General features: G+C 39.5%; 1 protein-coding gene across 2 annotated transcripts in view; it reads right to left on the reverse strand.

Annotated features, from left to right (window-relative positions):
- GLG1 (golgi glycoprotein 1) overlaps window positions 1-19,229 on the reverse strand; it is a 146,964-nt gene that overhangs the window by 57,425 nt on the left and 70,310 nt on the right. The window contains exon 2 of one of the 2 annotated variants that reach the window (XM_065898724.1): window positions 3,095-3,127. The exons of the other annotated variant lie outside the window; for it this stretch is intronic. Coding sequence (XP_065754796.1) covers window positions 3,095-3,127 — 33 coding nt within the window. The remainder of the gene's footprint in view (window positions 1-3,094; window positions 3,128-19,229) is intronic. 2 annotated transcript variants of the gene reach the window in all.

Raw genomic sequence — 19,229 nt, forward strand, 5'->3', positions numbered from 1 at the left:
TTAGATCTATAATGCATCTAGAATAGATTTCTGTGAATGGTGTGCAGTAAGGATTTAGATTTTTTTATTCGAGTGTCTATCTATATATGAGTCTGTTTCTGGACTCATTCTGTTTCACTGGTCTACTTGTTGACCCCTGTGCCTCTGCCACACTGCCTTAATTATTGCTACTTTAAGTCTTCAATCAGGTGGTGAAATTCTCTCTGCTTGGTTGTTTTCAAGACTTTTGGCTATTATTGGTCAAAACTGTGTTCCCATGTAAATTTAAGAATCAGCTTACTATTTTTTGAAACAACAAAAATGGGACCGTACAGAATCTGTAATTTGGTAAGAGCTGACGTCTTTATAATATTGAGTCTTCCAACTCACTAGCATAGTATATATTAATATATCTCTTCATTTATTTAGGTGTTCAAATTTCTCTGAATAATATTTTACAGTTATCTGTAGAGATGTCTTACATACTTTTGTTAGATTTATTCTTATGTATTTGATGCTTTATATGCTATTTTAAATAGTTTTACTTTTAAATTCACTTTAGGGCTTCCCTGGTGACAGAGTGGTTAAGAATCTGCCTGCCAATGCAGGGGACACGAGTTTGAGCTCTGGTCCGGGAAGATTCCACATGCCGTGGACCAACTAAGCCTGTATGCCACAACTACTGAGCCTGCGCTCTACAGCCCGTGTGCCACAACTACTGAAGTCCACACACCTAGAGCCCGTGTTCCACAACGAGAGAAGCCACAGCAATGAGAAACCCGCATGCCGCAACGAAGAGTAGCTCCTGCTTGCTGCAAGTACAGAAAGCCCACGCGCAGCAATGAAGACCCAACACAGTCAAAAATAAATAAATAAATAAATTTATAAAAATAAAATAAAAACTTTAATGGGAAAAATTATAATGCATTCCATCCCAACCCAAGTGTATTAGTTTGGTAGGGCTGCTGTAACAAAATACCATAAACTGGGTGGCTTAAACAACAAAAATTTATTTGCTCACAAATCTGGAGGGTAGAAGTCTGAGATCAAGGTGTCAGTAGTACCAATTTCTTCTGAGGGCTCTCATCTTGACTTGTAGATGTCCATCTTCTCCTGTGTCTGTGCCCTAATCTCTCTTTATTAGGACATCAACCTTTCCGTTTTCTGTATACTATTTGTCCCCATTTTCAGCGGTGTAATATCCTTTGGAGATCAGCTTCTTTCTCCACCCCTCTGGAGCTTCTTTCTGGGCTTCCTCTCTGTCAGATTCAGTCTATTAATAGATTTTTGAGGATATTTTCCTAATCTTTTGCTTAATAAATAATGCCATAATAATGCCATAACAAATATCATTTTAAGTTGCCTGCTTTATAAAGAAGTTTTTCTTATTTATATTCCTATCCATAGGCTAGAGCAGAGTTTAGCAAACTTTTCCCGCAAGGGCCAGAAAGTAAATATTTTAGGTTTTCAGGAAACTATAGTCACTGTTGTAACTACTCAACCTTGCCATTATAACATGGAAAGCAGCTACAGTATGTAACTGAATGAGTGTGGCTGTGTTCCAATAAAACTTTATGCATAAAAACAGGCAGTGGTCTGGATTTGGCCAATGGGTAGCCATTGACTGGTGGGCTAGAGAATGCTTAAATCTCCATATGCTTGTCAATACTGTATATTTATCAAATTTTTAATATTTGTTAATCAGATGGATAAAAACAGTGTACTCATTTTTCTTTTAATTTTCACACTTTAAACTATGAAAGAACTGAAATTTTTGTTGTTTACTGGACATCTTCTTCTTTCCCTGTGAATAGTCTATTTATGTCTGTTTTCTATGTTTATTAACAGCACTTTCTATTAAAGAATGTAGTCTTTTTCATTTGCACTGCAAATATTTTTTCATAATTTACGTAATATTTTTGAGGAAAAAACCCTCAAATCTCTTTTTTGAGTTTTTTTTTTAAAGATTTTTTTTTCTTTGATGTGGACCATTTTTAAAGTTGTTATTGAATTTGTTACAATATTGCTCTGTTTTATGCTTTGGTTTTTTGGCCACGAGGCATGTGGGATCTTAGCTCCCAACCAGGGATTGAACCTGCACCCCCTGCATTGGAAGGTGAAGTCTTTACCACCAGGGAAGTCCCCTTTTCTGAGGTTTTAATGCAATCAGATTTATAAATCTTTTTTTTTTCTTTAAATATTTTTTGAGGTTGTATCATGTTTTAAAAACCCTACCCTCTGTTCATGTTTTCTTCTACTACTCTTGTGGTTTTATTTTTACTTTAAATCTCTGACCTATCTAGACCTTCCTTAGAATAAGTAGTCAACTTAGGCAGCCAACCTGCTTCTCTATTCTTGCAGTCTCCCATTCAAACTATCAAATAATGTGGACACAGAGTGATTTCAGATATATAACTACTCCTCTTTTGAGACACAACTCAAGTATCATCTCCACTATTAAGTGTTTCCTGACATCAACCCACCTGGGCAAAAGTCACTCTTGTGTCCCCATTGTACTCTTACAAGTTTCTGCCGAAGCACCTGGTACTTTTTGCACAGATTTGATTTCACGTCACTCTCCTTTTAATGTCAGACTGTATGTAATATGGGGAGATATATAGACACTGAATGTATTACAAATATATATATGACACATATATATGACATTGAATGTATTAATCGTAGTTATCTCTGGAGTTCTTATCTGCTAACTCTAATATATGTCTCTATCTTCAAGGTGCTTATTTGTGTGTCTTTGTTTCTACCACAGTGTTTGGCACACAGTAGATGACTGTATGATGACTAAATGAAACAACTTTAAAATACAAAACTCTACAATTATAAGCCTGACATGCAAAGAAACAATTTCATATGGTAGCTGTAACTGAAGAAAAATTTAAACTTAAGTATATTAATATTATTTGGCAGAGCCTACTGATTTCGACAATAGAGGAGTAGGTATAGATTTACCATAAATGAGGTTAATCACCCTCTTGTTAAGATTAAGTGAATTTAAGAAAACATTATGCTTCCCAGAACAACAGGAAAAGCATCCCAATATCTATCATCATATATATAAAGCACGTAAGGTGAATTATGGAAAATCCATACTTACATGATTGCAGTCTGAAGAAATTTCATTTTCAGGCTAAAAGGAAAAAAAAGAAGAGATGATGTTAAAAAAAATATCCTCTCAAGTTTTCAAACACCACCAAAATAAACTCAAAACAAGAAATCTGAATATTCAACTGAATATAATACTTCAATATGAGGAGTAAAATGGGGCTTATACATCTTTTAGATTGCTGAGGAGAAATATACCAGAAAAGGATGAGACATAGTCCCTTCCCAATCAATGGTACGATCTGGAAATTGGGAAAATGGAGAAGGAGGTACTAAAGACATAAAGCAAGAGTGACAGAAGGATCCTTACATAATACTTCATAATTCTGAAAGCTGAAGAGGATCAGGCACAATACAGGTGCCCTCGCTTTAAAGAAAGTTAGATATCTGGAAAAAAGAAGGCTTATTAAAGAGGGCAAAAAAGGTCTGACAATGATTTAAAAATTAGTCTCACATGTCACCATTAGGGGAAGTGAGGTGGTGGGTACATGGGACCTCTACGTCTATGTTTGTAACTTCTTATGAGTCTATAATCTTGCAGGTCTATGATTAAAAATACAAAGTTTCTAAAAACAGAAATTATTTATATATTCCCATGAATACATTTGCTCATAAAGCCAGGTACATATAACAGAGATAAAATGAACTTTCAATTCTGTGACAAAAAAGTAGACTAGGTTAGGCCTTATATTGAATACCTTTGCCATACACGTCTCCTTTAATTTCCTTGTTCATACCGTTAAAGGAGATACAATTGTCATAATGCACGCCATAATAAAGCATTATTTCCTTTGAGATTCCATAGTACTCCAACCTGCTCAAACAAAGTAAATTGTGTCCCCTCTATGAAATATTCCTGACATAGGCTATAAAAGATGCCACTTTCAAAATAAAAAGATTCTCCCTATTCAAGGATAGAAATAAGGCAATACAGAAAACAGTAAATATTAACAAATTAAGCAGACACACCTAGCATCACTTTAGGAAGAAAAAGGTTTCTAGGGAACTATTCATTCCACTACATTATTTAGCAGGCATTAATTCTAAAGTACAAACTCATTTTTGTACTTACTTATAAAATATTATATTAAAATTGACTTTAATTAGATTGCTAGGCAATCGTGAGATTATAACACACCACTTCTGAACTTTCTCCTTCCTTGTCTAAGTAAGAATAGATATTTTAATGTCTTTCTGAGGTGTCTTTCTACTGCTTTTTTTTTCTTTGCGGTACGCAGGCCTCTCACTGTTGTGGCCTCTCCCATCGTGGAGTACAGGCTCCGGACGCGTAGGCTAGGCTCAGCGGCCATGGCTCACGGGCCCAGCCGCTCCGTGGCATGTAGAATCCTCCCGGACCGGGTCACGAACCCGTGTCCCCTGCATCGGCACGCGGACTCTCAACCACTGCGCCACCAGGGAAGCCCCTGAGGTGTCTTTCTAAATCTTAGAAGTCAGCCTCCATACTATGAGTTAATCTAGCTTAACTCTGTTCCCTTCACTGAAATTCCAAGTGCTTAACTTATAGCCCTTAACAGTTTATTTGCAAGAATACTTTATTTTGTACAGGCAGTTTTCTACCTTATCCCCTTTTAATCTATCCTTTCAATTTTTTCCAATCAATCAGTAATTCTAGCTCTTTCTCAAAGCACAGACGGCAATTTAATACCATTAGCATCTCTACTTGTGTTCATTTCTATTAAATGATAACTTTGGATTAAAGGGGCATTCTTGAAAGAAATTCAGAGCATTGGAGAATCTTCTAAGTAAAGTAGTCAAAGAAGATTTAAGTTACCCATGGAAAAAAAGCATTGCCATATTTACAGTCCATAGGACTTACATCAGCAAATTAATGATTGTTTTAATGTCTTACTTTCCTACAGTGATAGAATGGATTATTTCCCCCAGTTTTCTACTTTTCTTTAATAGGATTTGATATCCAGATCCTTTGCTCTGTAACTCTGCATAGCCTCCTGCTGTGGAATGAGTATATACCCTGCTCCACTGATGTTAGGTTAGGCCACTGACTTGCTTTGGCCAATGGGATTTTAGCAGGCATAATATGAGAAGAGGCTTTAAATGTGCTTGGGTGGTTTGGCTTGTATTCTCGCACTCCTGACATTCCCGATGCGAACAACACGTACAGAGAGCTGCTAGTACAAGGAAAAGGAGAGACACGTGGAGCAGACCTAAACCTAACCCGTAGCCCAGGGCACAGCCACCCCAACTGACCTGCACAGCCATGAGCAAGAAGAATAAATATTTGTCATTATAAGCCCTTGAAATTTTGAGGGTGTTTGTAATGAAGAAAAAAATGACTAATAAGCCTATCAGGCAAATGAAATAAGAAAAATCTCAAAACCTTTAAGTTGTAATTGGTAACTGCAATGGTTTAATTTAGTGAATTATATTAGTAAGTACAGAATACTACACCTTCTATGAAGGAATGACACAGTCCACAGAGACATAAGTGAACTGCAAATGTGGAGGTCAGTGTTTGGTTTTCACCTCTCTCACTGTATCAATTTGCAATTGACAATAAACTGGCTTATTTTTTTCTTTCTAGATTTAGTTTTTCTACCCACAAAGAGAAGACAATATAGCAGTGCCATGAAAACAAGGTTATGATGTTAAGCCACTGAGATTCACTGAACTGAACAGCTATAAAGAATTTCTAAGTGTAATTATGAATAATTACTCTTATAAATTTAAAAGCGCCTTTAGAATCAAAGGACAAAGTAGTGGTTCAGAGGAACAGAAAAGAGACTTGCAGAATATAAAATATAAAGTAGTATACCCAAACAGTGGGAACATGAATAATGCCAGCACAAACTAACTTTAGAGAAAGTATAAAGAGAAAATGCTATGGTTTGGCACTCAGCCATTTGATAAGAAACTAAAAGACAGAAATTTCAAGGAACAAAAACAAACATGGGTGCTGACACAGGTCTGGTTCTGAGCCTACACCATGGCCATGAGGTCCCAATCAAGTCACTTCATCAGACGTTATCTATTTCTGCAAATCTGTAAATGCAGATAGGCTTGATGATCTTTAATCTTAGAATAAGAATAGTATGAGGACTAACACCAGAATTACTAAGGTGAAAAAAGGCTGAGAATTTTTTCCTTTTATTAACAATCAGTGAAATAATACTCTGAAATGATCCTAAGAAATCAATCAACAAGTAAAAACTGAATAATTATGAAGTACCCAAAACTGTGCTACGCATTGCTGTGGGATACAGAAGAAAGGTAAGACACAAATTGTCCCTAAGCTCAGGTAGTTTACAATCCAGTTATAGAAATAAAATGGTGAAATCAAGCAAGTAAGCAAGAGCAGGGACTTGAGCTAGGCCTGAAGGTTTAGAGAGAAGAATGATTTACAAAGGGGATGCAAGTTAGATGATCCCCTGGTGCTCAGGAAGAAAATAATGGACCTCTCTTTTTTGAAAAGCTCATGCTTTAATTTATACTTTAATGTTTTTATAATATATGTTAGAATAATTAATATTTTATGAATATATATCTACTAGAGTATGCTCAGTAATTTTTTCAAATGATAAGAACATGATCAAGATAGAAAACTGAGAGTTGAAACCTTTCCTCTCACCAGTTTAGGAGTCCTATACCCATCCCTACCCCTTCAAATCAGAGGCAAAGTGAAGGTTCCTAGCTGTGGAAGCAGTAAATTAGAAGCTAAGCTTTGCCACATTATTAGCTGCTCTCTATTACTCTGGAGATAGAAATCTGGACTTTGAAAAGACTCTTACATCAAGTGTTCCCTCTTTGGAATTAAAATAATTGTCCTCTTAACAACAGAAAACTGGGAGGAGAAAAATTTATGAAAAGCCCCACAAATAACTTTCTGTTAAATTAATGATCAAATTTTGGAAAAGAGACTGCTGAAGTTACATATATTAATATCAAAAAAGAAATGATTATGAATAAAGGAAAGAGAAAAAGAAGAAAATGTGAAGCATCCCCCCAACCAAACACAGCAGTGACTAAAACAGAGAAGGAACTCAGTTAATGTTGAATGAATGATGCAGCAACAGCACTGTAGGAGAGACAAGTCCTGAGTACTTGGAGACACCTGCCTGACTCCAATAAAGAATCTGATGGGGGCTTCCCTGGTGGCCCAGTGGTTCAGAGTCCGCCTGCCGATGCAGGGGCTGTGGGTTCGTGCCCCGGTCTGGGAGGATCCCACGTGCCGCGGAGTGGCTGGGCCCGTGGGCCATGGCTGCTGGGCCTGTGCGTCCGGAGCCTGTGCTCCGCAACGGGGGAGGCCAAAGCAGTGAGAGGCCCGCGTACCGCAAAAAAAACCAAAAAAAAAAACCAGGGGCAAAATCAAGAATGGCGTACTAGGAGGACACAGAATTCGCGTCTCCTCACAACTAGGGCACCTACCAGGCACTGGTGGGGGACCATGGACACCTAAGGGGATGGGAGGAACCCCTAGTGACTGGGTAGGACGTGGGGTGTGGGGGTAGTGAAGGGGGAGGAGAAGTGGAGGCGGGATGGGACTGGCGCCCCTGAGGGGTGGCTGTGGGAGGGGAAGGTACCCCACGCCCGAAAGGGGAAATTGGGGAACCACTGGGACGGCAGAGGATCAAAAGGGAGCATGGCCAGGTTTACCATGCCCACGTGGGCCCCTGGGAGACTGCTGAAGACCCAGGCCTGATCCTCTGCCCACAGAGGCCCCCTCCAGCTGTGCAGGTCCTGAGGGAGTAGGAGGAAGGCAAGACAGAGTAAAAGTAAAGGCCGTACCTCCAGGACCGGCACCCCTGAGGAGCGGCTAGGGGAGGTGAGGAGCTCCTACACCAAGCGGTACCCACCCCCGTTAGGGGGCGAGAACCTGGGAGAGAAGGTGGGGGAGGGGCGCAGAGGAACAGAAGGGAACGTGGCCAGTGCGTCCCCTGTCCACTTAGGCACCGGGAAGACTGTTGGGCTCCCGGGCCTAGCCCTCTGTCCTCGGAGCCTCCCTCTTGTGCACAGAGCCCAAGCCCCGCCCCTACACCCCCACCCAGGGCCCCACCTCTACACTGGGAGACCCTGTCCAATGAGCTGGGCCTAAACCCCACCCACACACCCTCAATCAGGGCCCTACCTCCAAACTCCGGAACCCCACACTCCAGAGGCCCTCCTTTGGATGTGCTGCCTCTCCCCTTCCCCAGGTCCTAAGCAGAGGCCCCACCCCACGCTGCAACGTGCCCGCCTAGGCCCCACTCCACTCTCAAACATCACCCCCCCACACACCTGCCTAGGCCCCACCCCACCCAAAACCCCACCCCTGCCTAAGTTCCACCTGCTCCTAAACTCCACCCCCATAGCCAAGGCCTTTTTCTTTTTCCTTTTATTTTTTCCTCTTTTAGATTGGGGTTCTGTTTTACCTTGTTGATTCATTGTTGTTGATTCTTTTATATTTTTATTTTTCCTAATAAATCTTTTATTTTTCTAATTTTATTTTATTTTTTATACTTTGTTAGTGATCTCTCCTTTTGGCTTGTTGCCCTCCCCCCTCTTTCTTTTCTTTTTTCTGCTGTGGTTTTATTTTACCTTACTGCAGTTGTTTCAATTATAGTTTTATTTTTCCTAATATATTTTTTATCCTTCTAATTTTATTTTGTTTCTTATTCTTTGATATTGTACAGCTCTTTTTTTTCTTTCTTTCTTCGTTTTTATTTCACCACGCCACGAAACTTGCAGGATCTTGGTCCCCAGGCTGGAGGTCGTGTATGAGCTCCTGTGGTGGGAGCTCCGAGTCCAAACCACTGGACTAATAGAGAACCTCAGACCCCAGGGAATATCAACTGGAGTGAGGCCTCCCGGAGGTCCTCATCTCAGCACCAAGATCCAGCTCTATCTAACTGCCTGCAAACTGGAGTGCTAGATGTCTCAGGCCAAACAACCAGTAAGACAGGACTACAGTACCACCCATCAAAAAAAATGACAAAAAAATATGTTACAGATGAAGGAGCAAGGTAAAAACCTACAAGACCAAATAAATGAAGATGAACTAGGTAACCTACCTGAAAAAGAATGCAGAGTAATGATAGTAAAGATGATCCAAAATCTTGGAAACAGAATGGAGAAGATACAAGAAAAATTTAACAAGGATCTAGAAGAACTAAAGAGCAAACAAACAGTGATGAACAACAGTTACTGAAATCAAAAATACTCTAGAAGGAATCAATAGCAGAATAACTGAGGCAGAAGAACGGATAAGTGAGCTGGAAGATAAAATGGTGGAAATAACTGCCAGGGAGCAGAAAAAAGAAAAAAGAATGAAAAGAATTGAGGACAGTCTCAGAGACCTCTGGGACAACATTAAACGCACCAACATTCGAATTATAGGGGTCCCAGGAGAAGACAAGAAAAAGAAAGGGTCTGAGAAAATATTTGAAGAGATTATATCTGAAAACTTCCTTAACATGGGAAAGGAAATAGTGAATCAAGTCCAGGAAGCACAGGGACTACCATACAGGATAAACCGAAAGAGAAACACACAGAGATACATATTAATCAAACTATCAAAAATTAAATACAACAGGCTTCCCTGGTGGCTCAGTGGTTAAGAATCTGCCTGCCAATGCAGGGGACACGGGTTCAAGCCCTGGTCTGGGAAGATCCCACATGACGCGGAGCAACTAAGCCCATACGCCACAACTACCGAGCCTGCGCTCTAGAGCCCACAGGCCACAACTACTGAAGCCCGCGTGCCTAGAGCCCGAGCTCGGCAGCAAGAGAGGCCACTACAATGAGAAGGCTGCGCACTGCAACGAAGAGTAGCTCCCGCTCACCGCAACTAGAGAAAGCCCGTGTGCAGCAATGAAGACCCAACGCAGCCAAAAATAAATAAATAAGATAAACTTATGTAAAAATTAAATACAAAGAAAAAATATTAAAAGCAGCAAGGGAAAAGCAACAAATAACATACAAGGGAATCCCCATAAGGTTAACAGCTGATTTTTTTAGAAGAAACTCTGCAAGCCAGAAGGGAGTGGCAGGACATATTTAAAGTGATGAATGGGAAAAACCTACAACCATGATTACTCTACCCAGCAAGGATCTCATTCAGATTTGACAGAGAAATTAAAACCTTTACAGACAAGCAAAAGCTAAGAGAATTCAGCACCACCAAACCAGCTTTACAACAAATGCTAAAGGAACTTCTCTAGGCAGGAAACACAAGAGAATGAAAAGACCTACAATAACAAACCCAAAACAATTAAGAAAATGGTAATAGGAACATACATATTAATAATTACCTTAAATGTAAACGGATTAAATGCTCCAACCAAAAGACTCAGACTGGCTGAATGGATAAAAAAAAAAGACCCATACATATGCTGTCTACAAGACACCACTTCAGACCTAGGGACACATACAGACTGAAAGTGAGGGGATGGAAAAAGATTCCATGCAAATGGAAATCAAAAGAAAGCTGGAGTAGCAATTCTCATATCTGACAAAATAGACTTTAAAATAAAGACTGTTACAAGAGACAAAAAAGGACACTACATAATGATCAAGGGATCAATCCAACAAGAAGATATAACAACTGTAAATATTTATGCAGCCAACACAGGAGCACCTCAATACGTAAGGCAAATGCTAATAACAGCCATAAAAGGGGAAATGGACAGTAAGAAAATAATAGTAGGGGACTTTAAGTGGGGACACCCCACTTTCACCAATGGACAGATAATCCAAAATGAAAATAAATAAGGAAACACAAGCTTTAAATGACATATTAAACAAAATGGACTTAATTGATATTTATAGTACATTCCATCCAAAAACAAAAGAATACACTTTCTTCTCAAGTGCTCATGGAACATTCTCCAGGATAGACCGTATCTTGGGTCACAAATCAAGCCTTGGTAAATTTAAGAAAATTGAAATCGTATCAAGTATCTCTTCTGACCACAAAGCTATGAGACTAGATATGAATTACAGGAAAAAACTGTAAAAAATACAAACACATGGAGGCTAAAGAATACACTACTTAATAACCAAGAGACCACTGAAGAAACCAAAGAGGAAATCAAAAAATACCTAGAAACAAATGACAATGAAAACACGACGACTCAAAACCTATGGGATGCAGCAAAAGCACTTCTAAGAGGGAAGTTTATAGCAATACAATCCTACCTCAAGAAACAAGAAGAATCTCAAATAAACAACCCAACCTTACACCTAAAGCAATTAGAGAAAGAACAACAACAAAAAAACCCCCAAAGTTAGCAGAAGGAAAGAAATCATAAAGATCAGTTCAGAAATAAAAGGAAACAACAGCAAAGATCAATGAAACTAAAACCTGGTTCTTTGAGAAGATAAACAAAATTGATAAACCATTAGCCAGACTCTTCAAGAAAAAAGGAAGACTCAAATCAACAGAATTAGAAATGAAAAAGGAGAAGTAACAACTGACACTGTAGAAATACAAAGGATCCTGAGAGATTACTACAAGCAACTATATGCCAATAAAATGGACAACCTGGAAGAAATGGACAAATTCTTAGAAAAGCACAACCTTCCGACACTGAAACAGGAAGAAACAGAAAATATAAACAGACCAATCACAAGCAGTGAAACTGAGACTGTGATTAAAAATCTTCCAACAAGCAAAAGCCCAGGGCCAGATGGCTTCACAGGCAAATTCTATCAAACATATAGAGAAGAGTTAACACCTATCCTTCTCAAACTCTTCCAAAATATAGCAGAGGGAGGAACACTCCCAAACTCATTCTATGAGGCCACCATCACCCTGATACCAAAACCAAAGATGTCACAAAAAAAGAAAACTACAGGCCAATATCTCTGATAAACATAGATGCAAAAATCCTCAACAAAATACTAGCAAACAGAATCCAACAGCACATTAAAAGGATCATACAGGGACTTCCCTGGTGGCTCAATGGTTAGGAATCTGCCCGCCAATGCAGGGGACACGGGTTCAATCCCTGGCTCGGGAGGATCCCACATGCCATGAAGCAACTGGCCCATGTGCCACAACTACTGGGTTTGCACTCTGGAGCCCACGAGCCACAAGTGCTGAGACCATGTGCCATGGCTGCTGAGGCCCGCACACCTGGAGCCCATGCTCTGCAACAGGAAAAGCCACTGTAGTGAGAGGCACATGCACTGCAACAAAGAGTAGCCCCCGCTCACAGCAACTAGAGAGAGCCTGTGCACAGCAACAAAGACCCAACACAGACAAAAATAAATAAATAAAATATAAAAAATAAAAAATTAAAAAAAACTTAAAAATAAAAAAGGATCACACACCATGATCAAGTGGGGTTTATCCCAGGAATGCAAGGATTCTTCAATATACGCAAATCAATCAATGTGATACACCATATTAACAAACTGAAGGAGAAAAACCACATGATCATCTCAATAGATGCAGAAAAAGCTTTTGACAAAATTCAACACCCATTTATGATAAAAACCCTCCAGAAAGTAGGCATAGAGGGAACTTACCTCAACATAATAAATGCCATATATGACAAACCCACAGCCAACATCGTTTTTAATGGTGAAAAACTGAAATCATTTCCACTAAGATCAGGAACAAGACAAGGTTGCCCACTCTCACCACTATTATTCAACATAGTTTTGGAAGTTTTAGCCACAGCAATCAGAGAAGAAAAAGAAATAAAAGGAACCTAAATCAGAAAAGAAGAAGTAAAGCTGTCTCTGTTTGCAGATGACATGATACTATACATAGAGAATCCTAAAGACTCTATCAGAAAACTTCTAGAGCTAATTAATGAATTCAGTAAAGTAGCAGGATACAAAATTAATGCACAGAAATCGCTTGCATTCCTATACACTAATGATGAAAAATCTGAAAGAGAAATTAAGGAAACACTCCCATTTACCATTGCAACAAAAAGAATAAAATACCTAGGAATAAACCTACCTAAGGAGACAAAAGACCTGTATGCAGAAAACTATAAGACACTGATGAAAGAAATTAAAGATGATACACACAGATAGAGAGATATATCATGTTCTTGGACTGGAAGAATCAACATTTTGAAAATGACTATACTGCCCAAAGCAATCTACAGATTCAATGCAATCCCTATCAAACTACCAATGGCATTTTTCACAGACCTAGAACAAAAAATTGCACAATTTGTATGGAAACACAAAAGACCCCGAACAGCCAAAGCAATCTTGAGAAAGAAAAATGGAGCTGGAGGAATCAGGCTCCCTGACTTCAGACTATACTACAAAGCTACAGTAATCAAGACAATGTGGTACTGGCACAAAAACAGAAATATAGATCAATGGAACAGGATAGAAAGCCCAGAGATAAACCCATACACATATAGTCACCTTATCTTTGATAAAGAAGGCAAGAGTATACAATGGAGAAAAGACAGCCTCTTCAATAAGTGGTTGTGGGAAAACTGGACAGCTACATGTAAAAGAATGAAATTAGAACACTTCTTAACACCATATACAAAAAGAAACTCAAAATAGATTAAAGACCTAAATGTAAGGCCAGACACTATAAAACTCTTAGAAGAAAACTTAGGCAGAACACTCTATGACATAAATCACAACAAGATCCTTTTTGACTAATCTCCTAAAGAAATGGAAATAAAAACAAAAATAAACAAATGGGACCTAATGAAACTTAAAAGCTTTTGCACAGCAAAGGAAACCATAAAAAAGATGAAAAGACAACCCTCAGAATGGGAGAAAATATTTGCAAATGAAGCAACTGACAAAGGATTAATCTCCAAAATATACAAGCAGCTCATGCGGCTCAATATCAAAAAAACAAACAACCCAATCCAAAAATGGGCAGAAGACTCGAAATAGACATTTCTCCAAAGAAGACATACAGATAGATGGCCAACAAACACAGAAAAAGATGCTCAATACCACTAATTATTACAGAAATGCAAATCAAAAGTACAATGAGGTATCACCTCACACCAGTCAGAATGGCCATCATCAAAAAATCTACAAACAATAAATGCTGGAGAGGGTGTGGAGAAAAGGGAACCCTCTTGCACTGTTGGTGGGAATGTAAATTGATACAGCCACTATGGAAAACAGTATGGAGGTTCCTTAAAAAACTAAAACTAGAACTACCATATGACTCAGCAATCCCACTACTGGGCATATACCCTGAGAAAACTATAATTCAAAAAGAATCATGTACCTCAATGTTCACTGCAGCACTATTTACAATAGCCAAGACATGGAAGCAACCTAAGTGTCCACTGACAGATGAATGGATAAAGAAGATGTGGCACATATATACAATGGAATATTACTCAGCCATAAAAAGAAACAAAATTGAGTTATTTGTAGTGAGGCGGATGAACCTAGAGTCTGTCATACAGAGTGAAGTAAGTCAGAAAGAAAAACAAATACCGTTGCTAACACATATTTATGGAATCTCAAAAAAAAAAATTGGTTCTGACGAACCTAGGGGCAGGACAGTAACAAAGACACAGACATAGAGACTGGACTTGAGGACACAGGGAGGGGGAAGTGTAAGCTGGGATGAGTAGCAATGACATATATACACTACCGAATGTAAAACAGAGAGCTAGTGGGAAGGAGCCGCATAGCACAGGGCTTTGTGACCACCTAGAGGGGTGGGATAGGGAGGGTGCGATAGGGAGGGTGGGAGGGAGATGCAAGATGGAGGGGATATGGGGATATATGCATACATATAGCTGATTGTTACACAGCAGAAACTAACCCACACTGTAAAGCAATTATACTCCAATATACATGTTAAAAATAAACAAACAAACAAAGCAACCAACCCCCCAAAAACCAAAGAAAGGTAGACAGGATGAATAAACAGAACTAGTGCTCTAGACTGATTTGTTTAATGAATTCAGATGCCCGCAGCTTGGGTAAGAAACTGGTAATTAGATCAACTAGGGATCTGGATTAGCTCTTTGAATAACCACAACAGATTATAAAAAAAACTTTGCTTAGTTCATTTGGCTTTTCTAAATCAATGACTTAAATGTTTGGGGTATTATTGTACTTTAATCTCCTAACTGGTTAAATTAAGTTGAAACAGTTGATTTTAAGGCTTAATACCCCTAAGCCCTTCCTCTAGTTCTGTAAACTCAGTATGTGCTTTAAGGGATAGAACTGTGGAGAAAGAACAATAGACTAGCAGAAGTATTTAGCTATAGAAGCTCTGTGATTTTATTTATTTATTTTTAATATTTATTTATTACTTTATTTATTTATTTTCTCCTTTATTTTTTTTGGCTGTGTCGGGTCTTAGTTGCGGCACATGGGCTTCTCCCTAGTCGTGGCTTGAGGGTTTTCTCTCTCTAGTTGTGGCGCGCAGGCTCCAGGTTGCGTGGAATCTGTAGTTTGCGGCACGTGGGCTGTCTAGTTGAGGCACGCAGGCTCAGTAGTTGCGGCGCACAGGCTTAGTTGCCCCATGGTATGTGGGATTTTAGTTCCTTGACCAGGGATTGAACCCGCATCCCCTGCATTGGAAGGTGGATTCTTTACCACTGGACCACCAGAGAAGTCCCTAGAAGCTCTGTGATTTTAGATGGGTCACTTCTCTAGCCCCCCAAGGACAGGCTTTGGACTATAACAGGGATTTCACCACCTAGGATCCATGACAGACTTAGGAGTGAGACTGTCCTGAAACTGAATACAAACTTCTGTGTACAAGTATATTTTCCTGAGAATCCACAGCTGTCATCATAATCTCAAAAAGATCCATAAGTAAGTCAGAAAGACAGATATAGCATGATATTGCTTATATGCAGAATCTAAAAAAAAGACACAAAACAGAGATACAAAACAGATACAGACTCACAAACTTAGAGAACAAATTTATGGTTACTGGGGGGGATAGGGAGAGGGATAGTTAGGGAGTTTGGGATTGACATGTACACACTGCTATATTTAAAATGGGTAACCAGGGACTTCCCTGGTGGTGCAGTGGTTAACAATCCACCTGCTAATGCAGGGGACACAGGTTCGAGTCCTGGTCCAGGAAGATCCCACATGTCACAGAGCAACCAAGCCCGTGCGCCACAACTCCTGAGCCTGTGTTCTAGAACCCGCAAGCAACAACTACTGAAGCCCGTGTGCTACAACTACCGAAGCCCGGACACCTAGAGCCCGTGCTCCACAACAAGAGAAACCACCGCAATGAGAAGCCCGCACACAAGGAAGAGTAGCCCCCGCTCGCTGCAACTAGAGAAAGCCCGCATGCAGCAACAAAGACCCATCCCAGCCATAAATAAATACATAAATAAATAAATAAAAATAAAAATTAAAAAATGGATAACTAACAAGGACCTCTTGTATAGCACAGGGAACTCTGCTCAATATTACGTAACAACATAAATGGGAAAAGACTTTGAAAAAGCACAGATACGTGTATATGTATAACTGAATCACTTTGCTGTACACCTAAAACTAACATAACATTGTTAATCAACTATACTCCAATATAAAATAAAAAGTTAAAAACAAAAGAACACTGGACAACCTTCAAGACAATACTATGGCAGTCTTCAGAATAATAATCAAAGCCAACAATGCACTGAAGTACAGTTGACCCTTGAACAACATGGGTTTGAACTATATGGGTCCACTTATATTTGGATTTTTTAAAATAAATGCACACTATGGTTTAAAAAAAAAAACACGGGTCTAAGATGGTCGAGATTCTTTCCAGCTTTCTAAGTCTATAAAAGCTGAGATGTGGAACACAAAAATAGAGTATTTGTTGAATTCCACACCTTTTAATGCAGGTAATTTTTGTATTATGATTATGGTTTCCTACTACTTCATCTTAATCATTCTCTGTTGGTCAAAGTCACAACAAACAGGTTTCAGAATATACTGCTGAAAAGCTTGAGTCTCAATGCTCTCAATTAATTCAACCATCATACTCACTTAAGAGGATGATTTTTACAAAGAGTAGAAGTCTGGAACTACGATTTCCCCAAAGGCGAACAGGCTGAGTTAATGAGTCTAGCAGGAGAAATTAAAGGATTCACAAAACTAACTTGGAAGTTGTCCCAGTTTCTGAAACAGAAATCTTGGGAATTAGACTGTGTCTAAAATATGAAACATTCTATAGTCACATCCACTGAAGTTGAACTACCCACCAGATCACACCTGATACTAAATTAAGTGGCAAGAGACTCTGTTTATTAATCACTAAGAGAAAACAAAAAAACAAAACAAAACAAGAAATCAGTAGCATTGGTGCTTTCACGGCCTTGCAAAAATCTGAAGGCTGAGCAACAGCGCGATGCCTCCTTCTGATTAGAAACATTCTGCTACAGTAGTAAGTAAATTCTTCTTCTGGGAGTTTATACATTAAAAACCCCGTAAACTTCCAATCATATAAGCAATTCATTTATTAACTTGGCCCAAACCACTTCACTCTTGCCCACCAAAAAAGCACACTGAAAATAATATAGTTGGTAATGATTAGACAAACTCAGTCATTTAGTCTGGGTAAACTTCCCCTGAGCAAGTGTAAACTGAATATTAACCCTCAGTCAGATTCATAACTAAGTTCCTTTAGTGCCTTATTCTGGCTGAGTCAGAATTAATTTTTTAATAAATTTATTTATTTATTTAGTTTTGGCTGCATTGGGTCTTCATTGCTGCGTGCGGGCTTTCTCTAGTTGCGGCAAGCGGGGGCTACTCTTCATTCCGGTGCAGAGGCTTATTGTGGTGGCTTCTCTTGTTGTGGAGCATGGGCTGTAGGCGCGCAGGCTTCAGTAGCTGTGGCTCATGGGCTCTAGAGCATAGGCTCAGTAGTTGTGGTGCACGGGCTTAGTTGCTCCGCAGCATGTGGGATCTTCCCAGACCAGACCTTGAATCCATGTCCCCTACACTGGCAGGTGGATACTTAACCACTGCACCACTAGGGAAGTCCCCCATAATTAATTTTTATTTGTACCCAGGATAGCTGCTAAGTACTGTTTTTCCAAAAGAACAGTGATAAACATAAGCTTCATGACCTCCAACTGTGCTCTGATTCACTAAAGAGTTTTGCTTTTGTATGATTCTTTAACATTCATCCATCTTTTCAGAAAGGATTTACGTACAGGTTCAGTGCGAAATAAAAAGTAAAGGTATGAAACAGAGTTACAGATGCTGGCTCTCAAGTAAATTACTGTGGTAGAGGAGGTAAAACATGAGTCTGTACCTAACGATCACACAAAGTTGAATGTGGAGTTGAAGGAGCTGATATCTTAAAGAATGAAAGAAGTACCACCACCCCTCATGAGTTAGGATGATAGAATCAGAGAGCGTCTAATGGAGGAGGGAACAATTGAGTTCAGCCTTAAAAGGAGGTTGTGATTTGGTGATGTAATACTGTGTCTAGGTTGAGGCAGATGAGAGGGGGGCTGTGAACACTAGGTGTGGAGGAGTTTGAAAGGTATATTCTGTACAGAGGGCAGAGACCTGAGCAAGAAAGTGAGGAACTCTGTGGTGACCATTCTTAGGCTTACATATTTGGCATCCTCTAATACACAGTGAGATAACTACAAAATTTTAATAAAATCCCAACATTGGTCTAACAGTGGTTTGCCATCGTCCATATTAATATGTTATGGTAAACTCAGTGCAGAGAGTGGTGCTTCAATTTACTGTTATTTACCTCTGTGCTCCCCCAATGGGTGGTGGGGTTAACAACAGGTAAATAATGTATAATTACTTTTTAATAATCTTTAAACATTTTATTAACTTTGAAGAAGGAATAAGAACAGCTACTTTAGAAACTGGAGACACTCAAGCACTGACCTATTCATAGTTTTTTTTTTTTTGGCGGTATGCGGGCCTCTCACTGTTGTGGCCTCTCCCGTTGCGGAGCACAGGCTCTGGACACGCAGGCTCAGCGGCCATGGCTCATGGGCCTAGCCGCTCCGCGGCATGTGGGATCCTCCCAGACCTGGGCATGAACCCGTGTCTCCTGCATTGGCAGGCGGACTCTCAACCACTGTGCCACCAGGGAAGCCCCTATTCATAGTTTTTACACAGCTCAAGAAGTGTACATCATAGGGGCAAAAAATAGTACAGAAGACCTATATACAGAAAGATTCAGAAAAATCCATTTCTGGAAAGCAGATCATATG

The sequence above is a fragment of the Phocoena phocoena genome, chromosome 20 (genome assembly GCF_963924675.1).
Source record: "Phocoena phocoena chromosome 20, mPhoPho1.1, whole genome shotgun sequence".
NCBI classification, from domain to species: domain Eukaryota; kingdom Metazoa; phylum Chordata; class Mammalia; order Artiodactyla; family Phocoenidae; genus Phocoena; species Phocoena phocoena.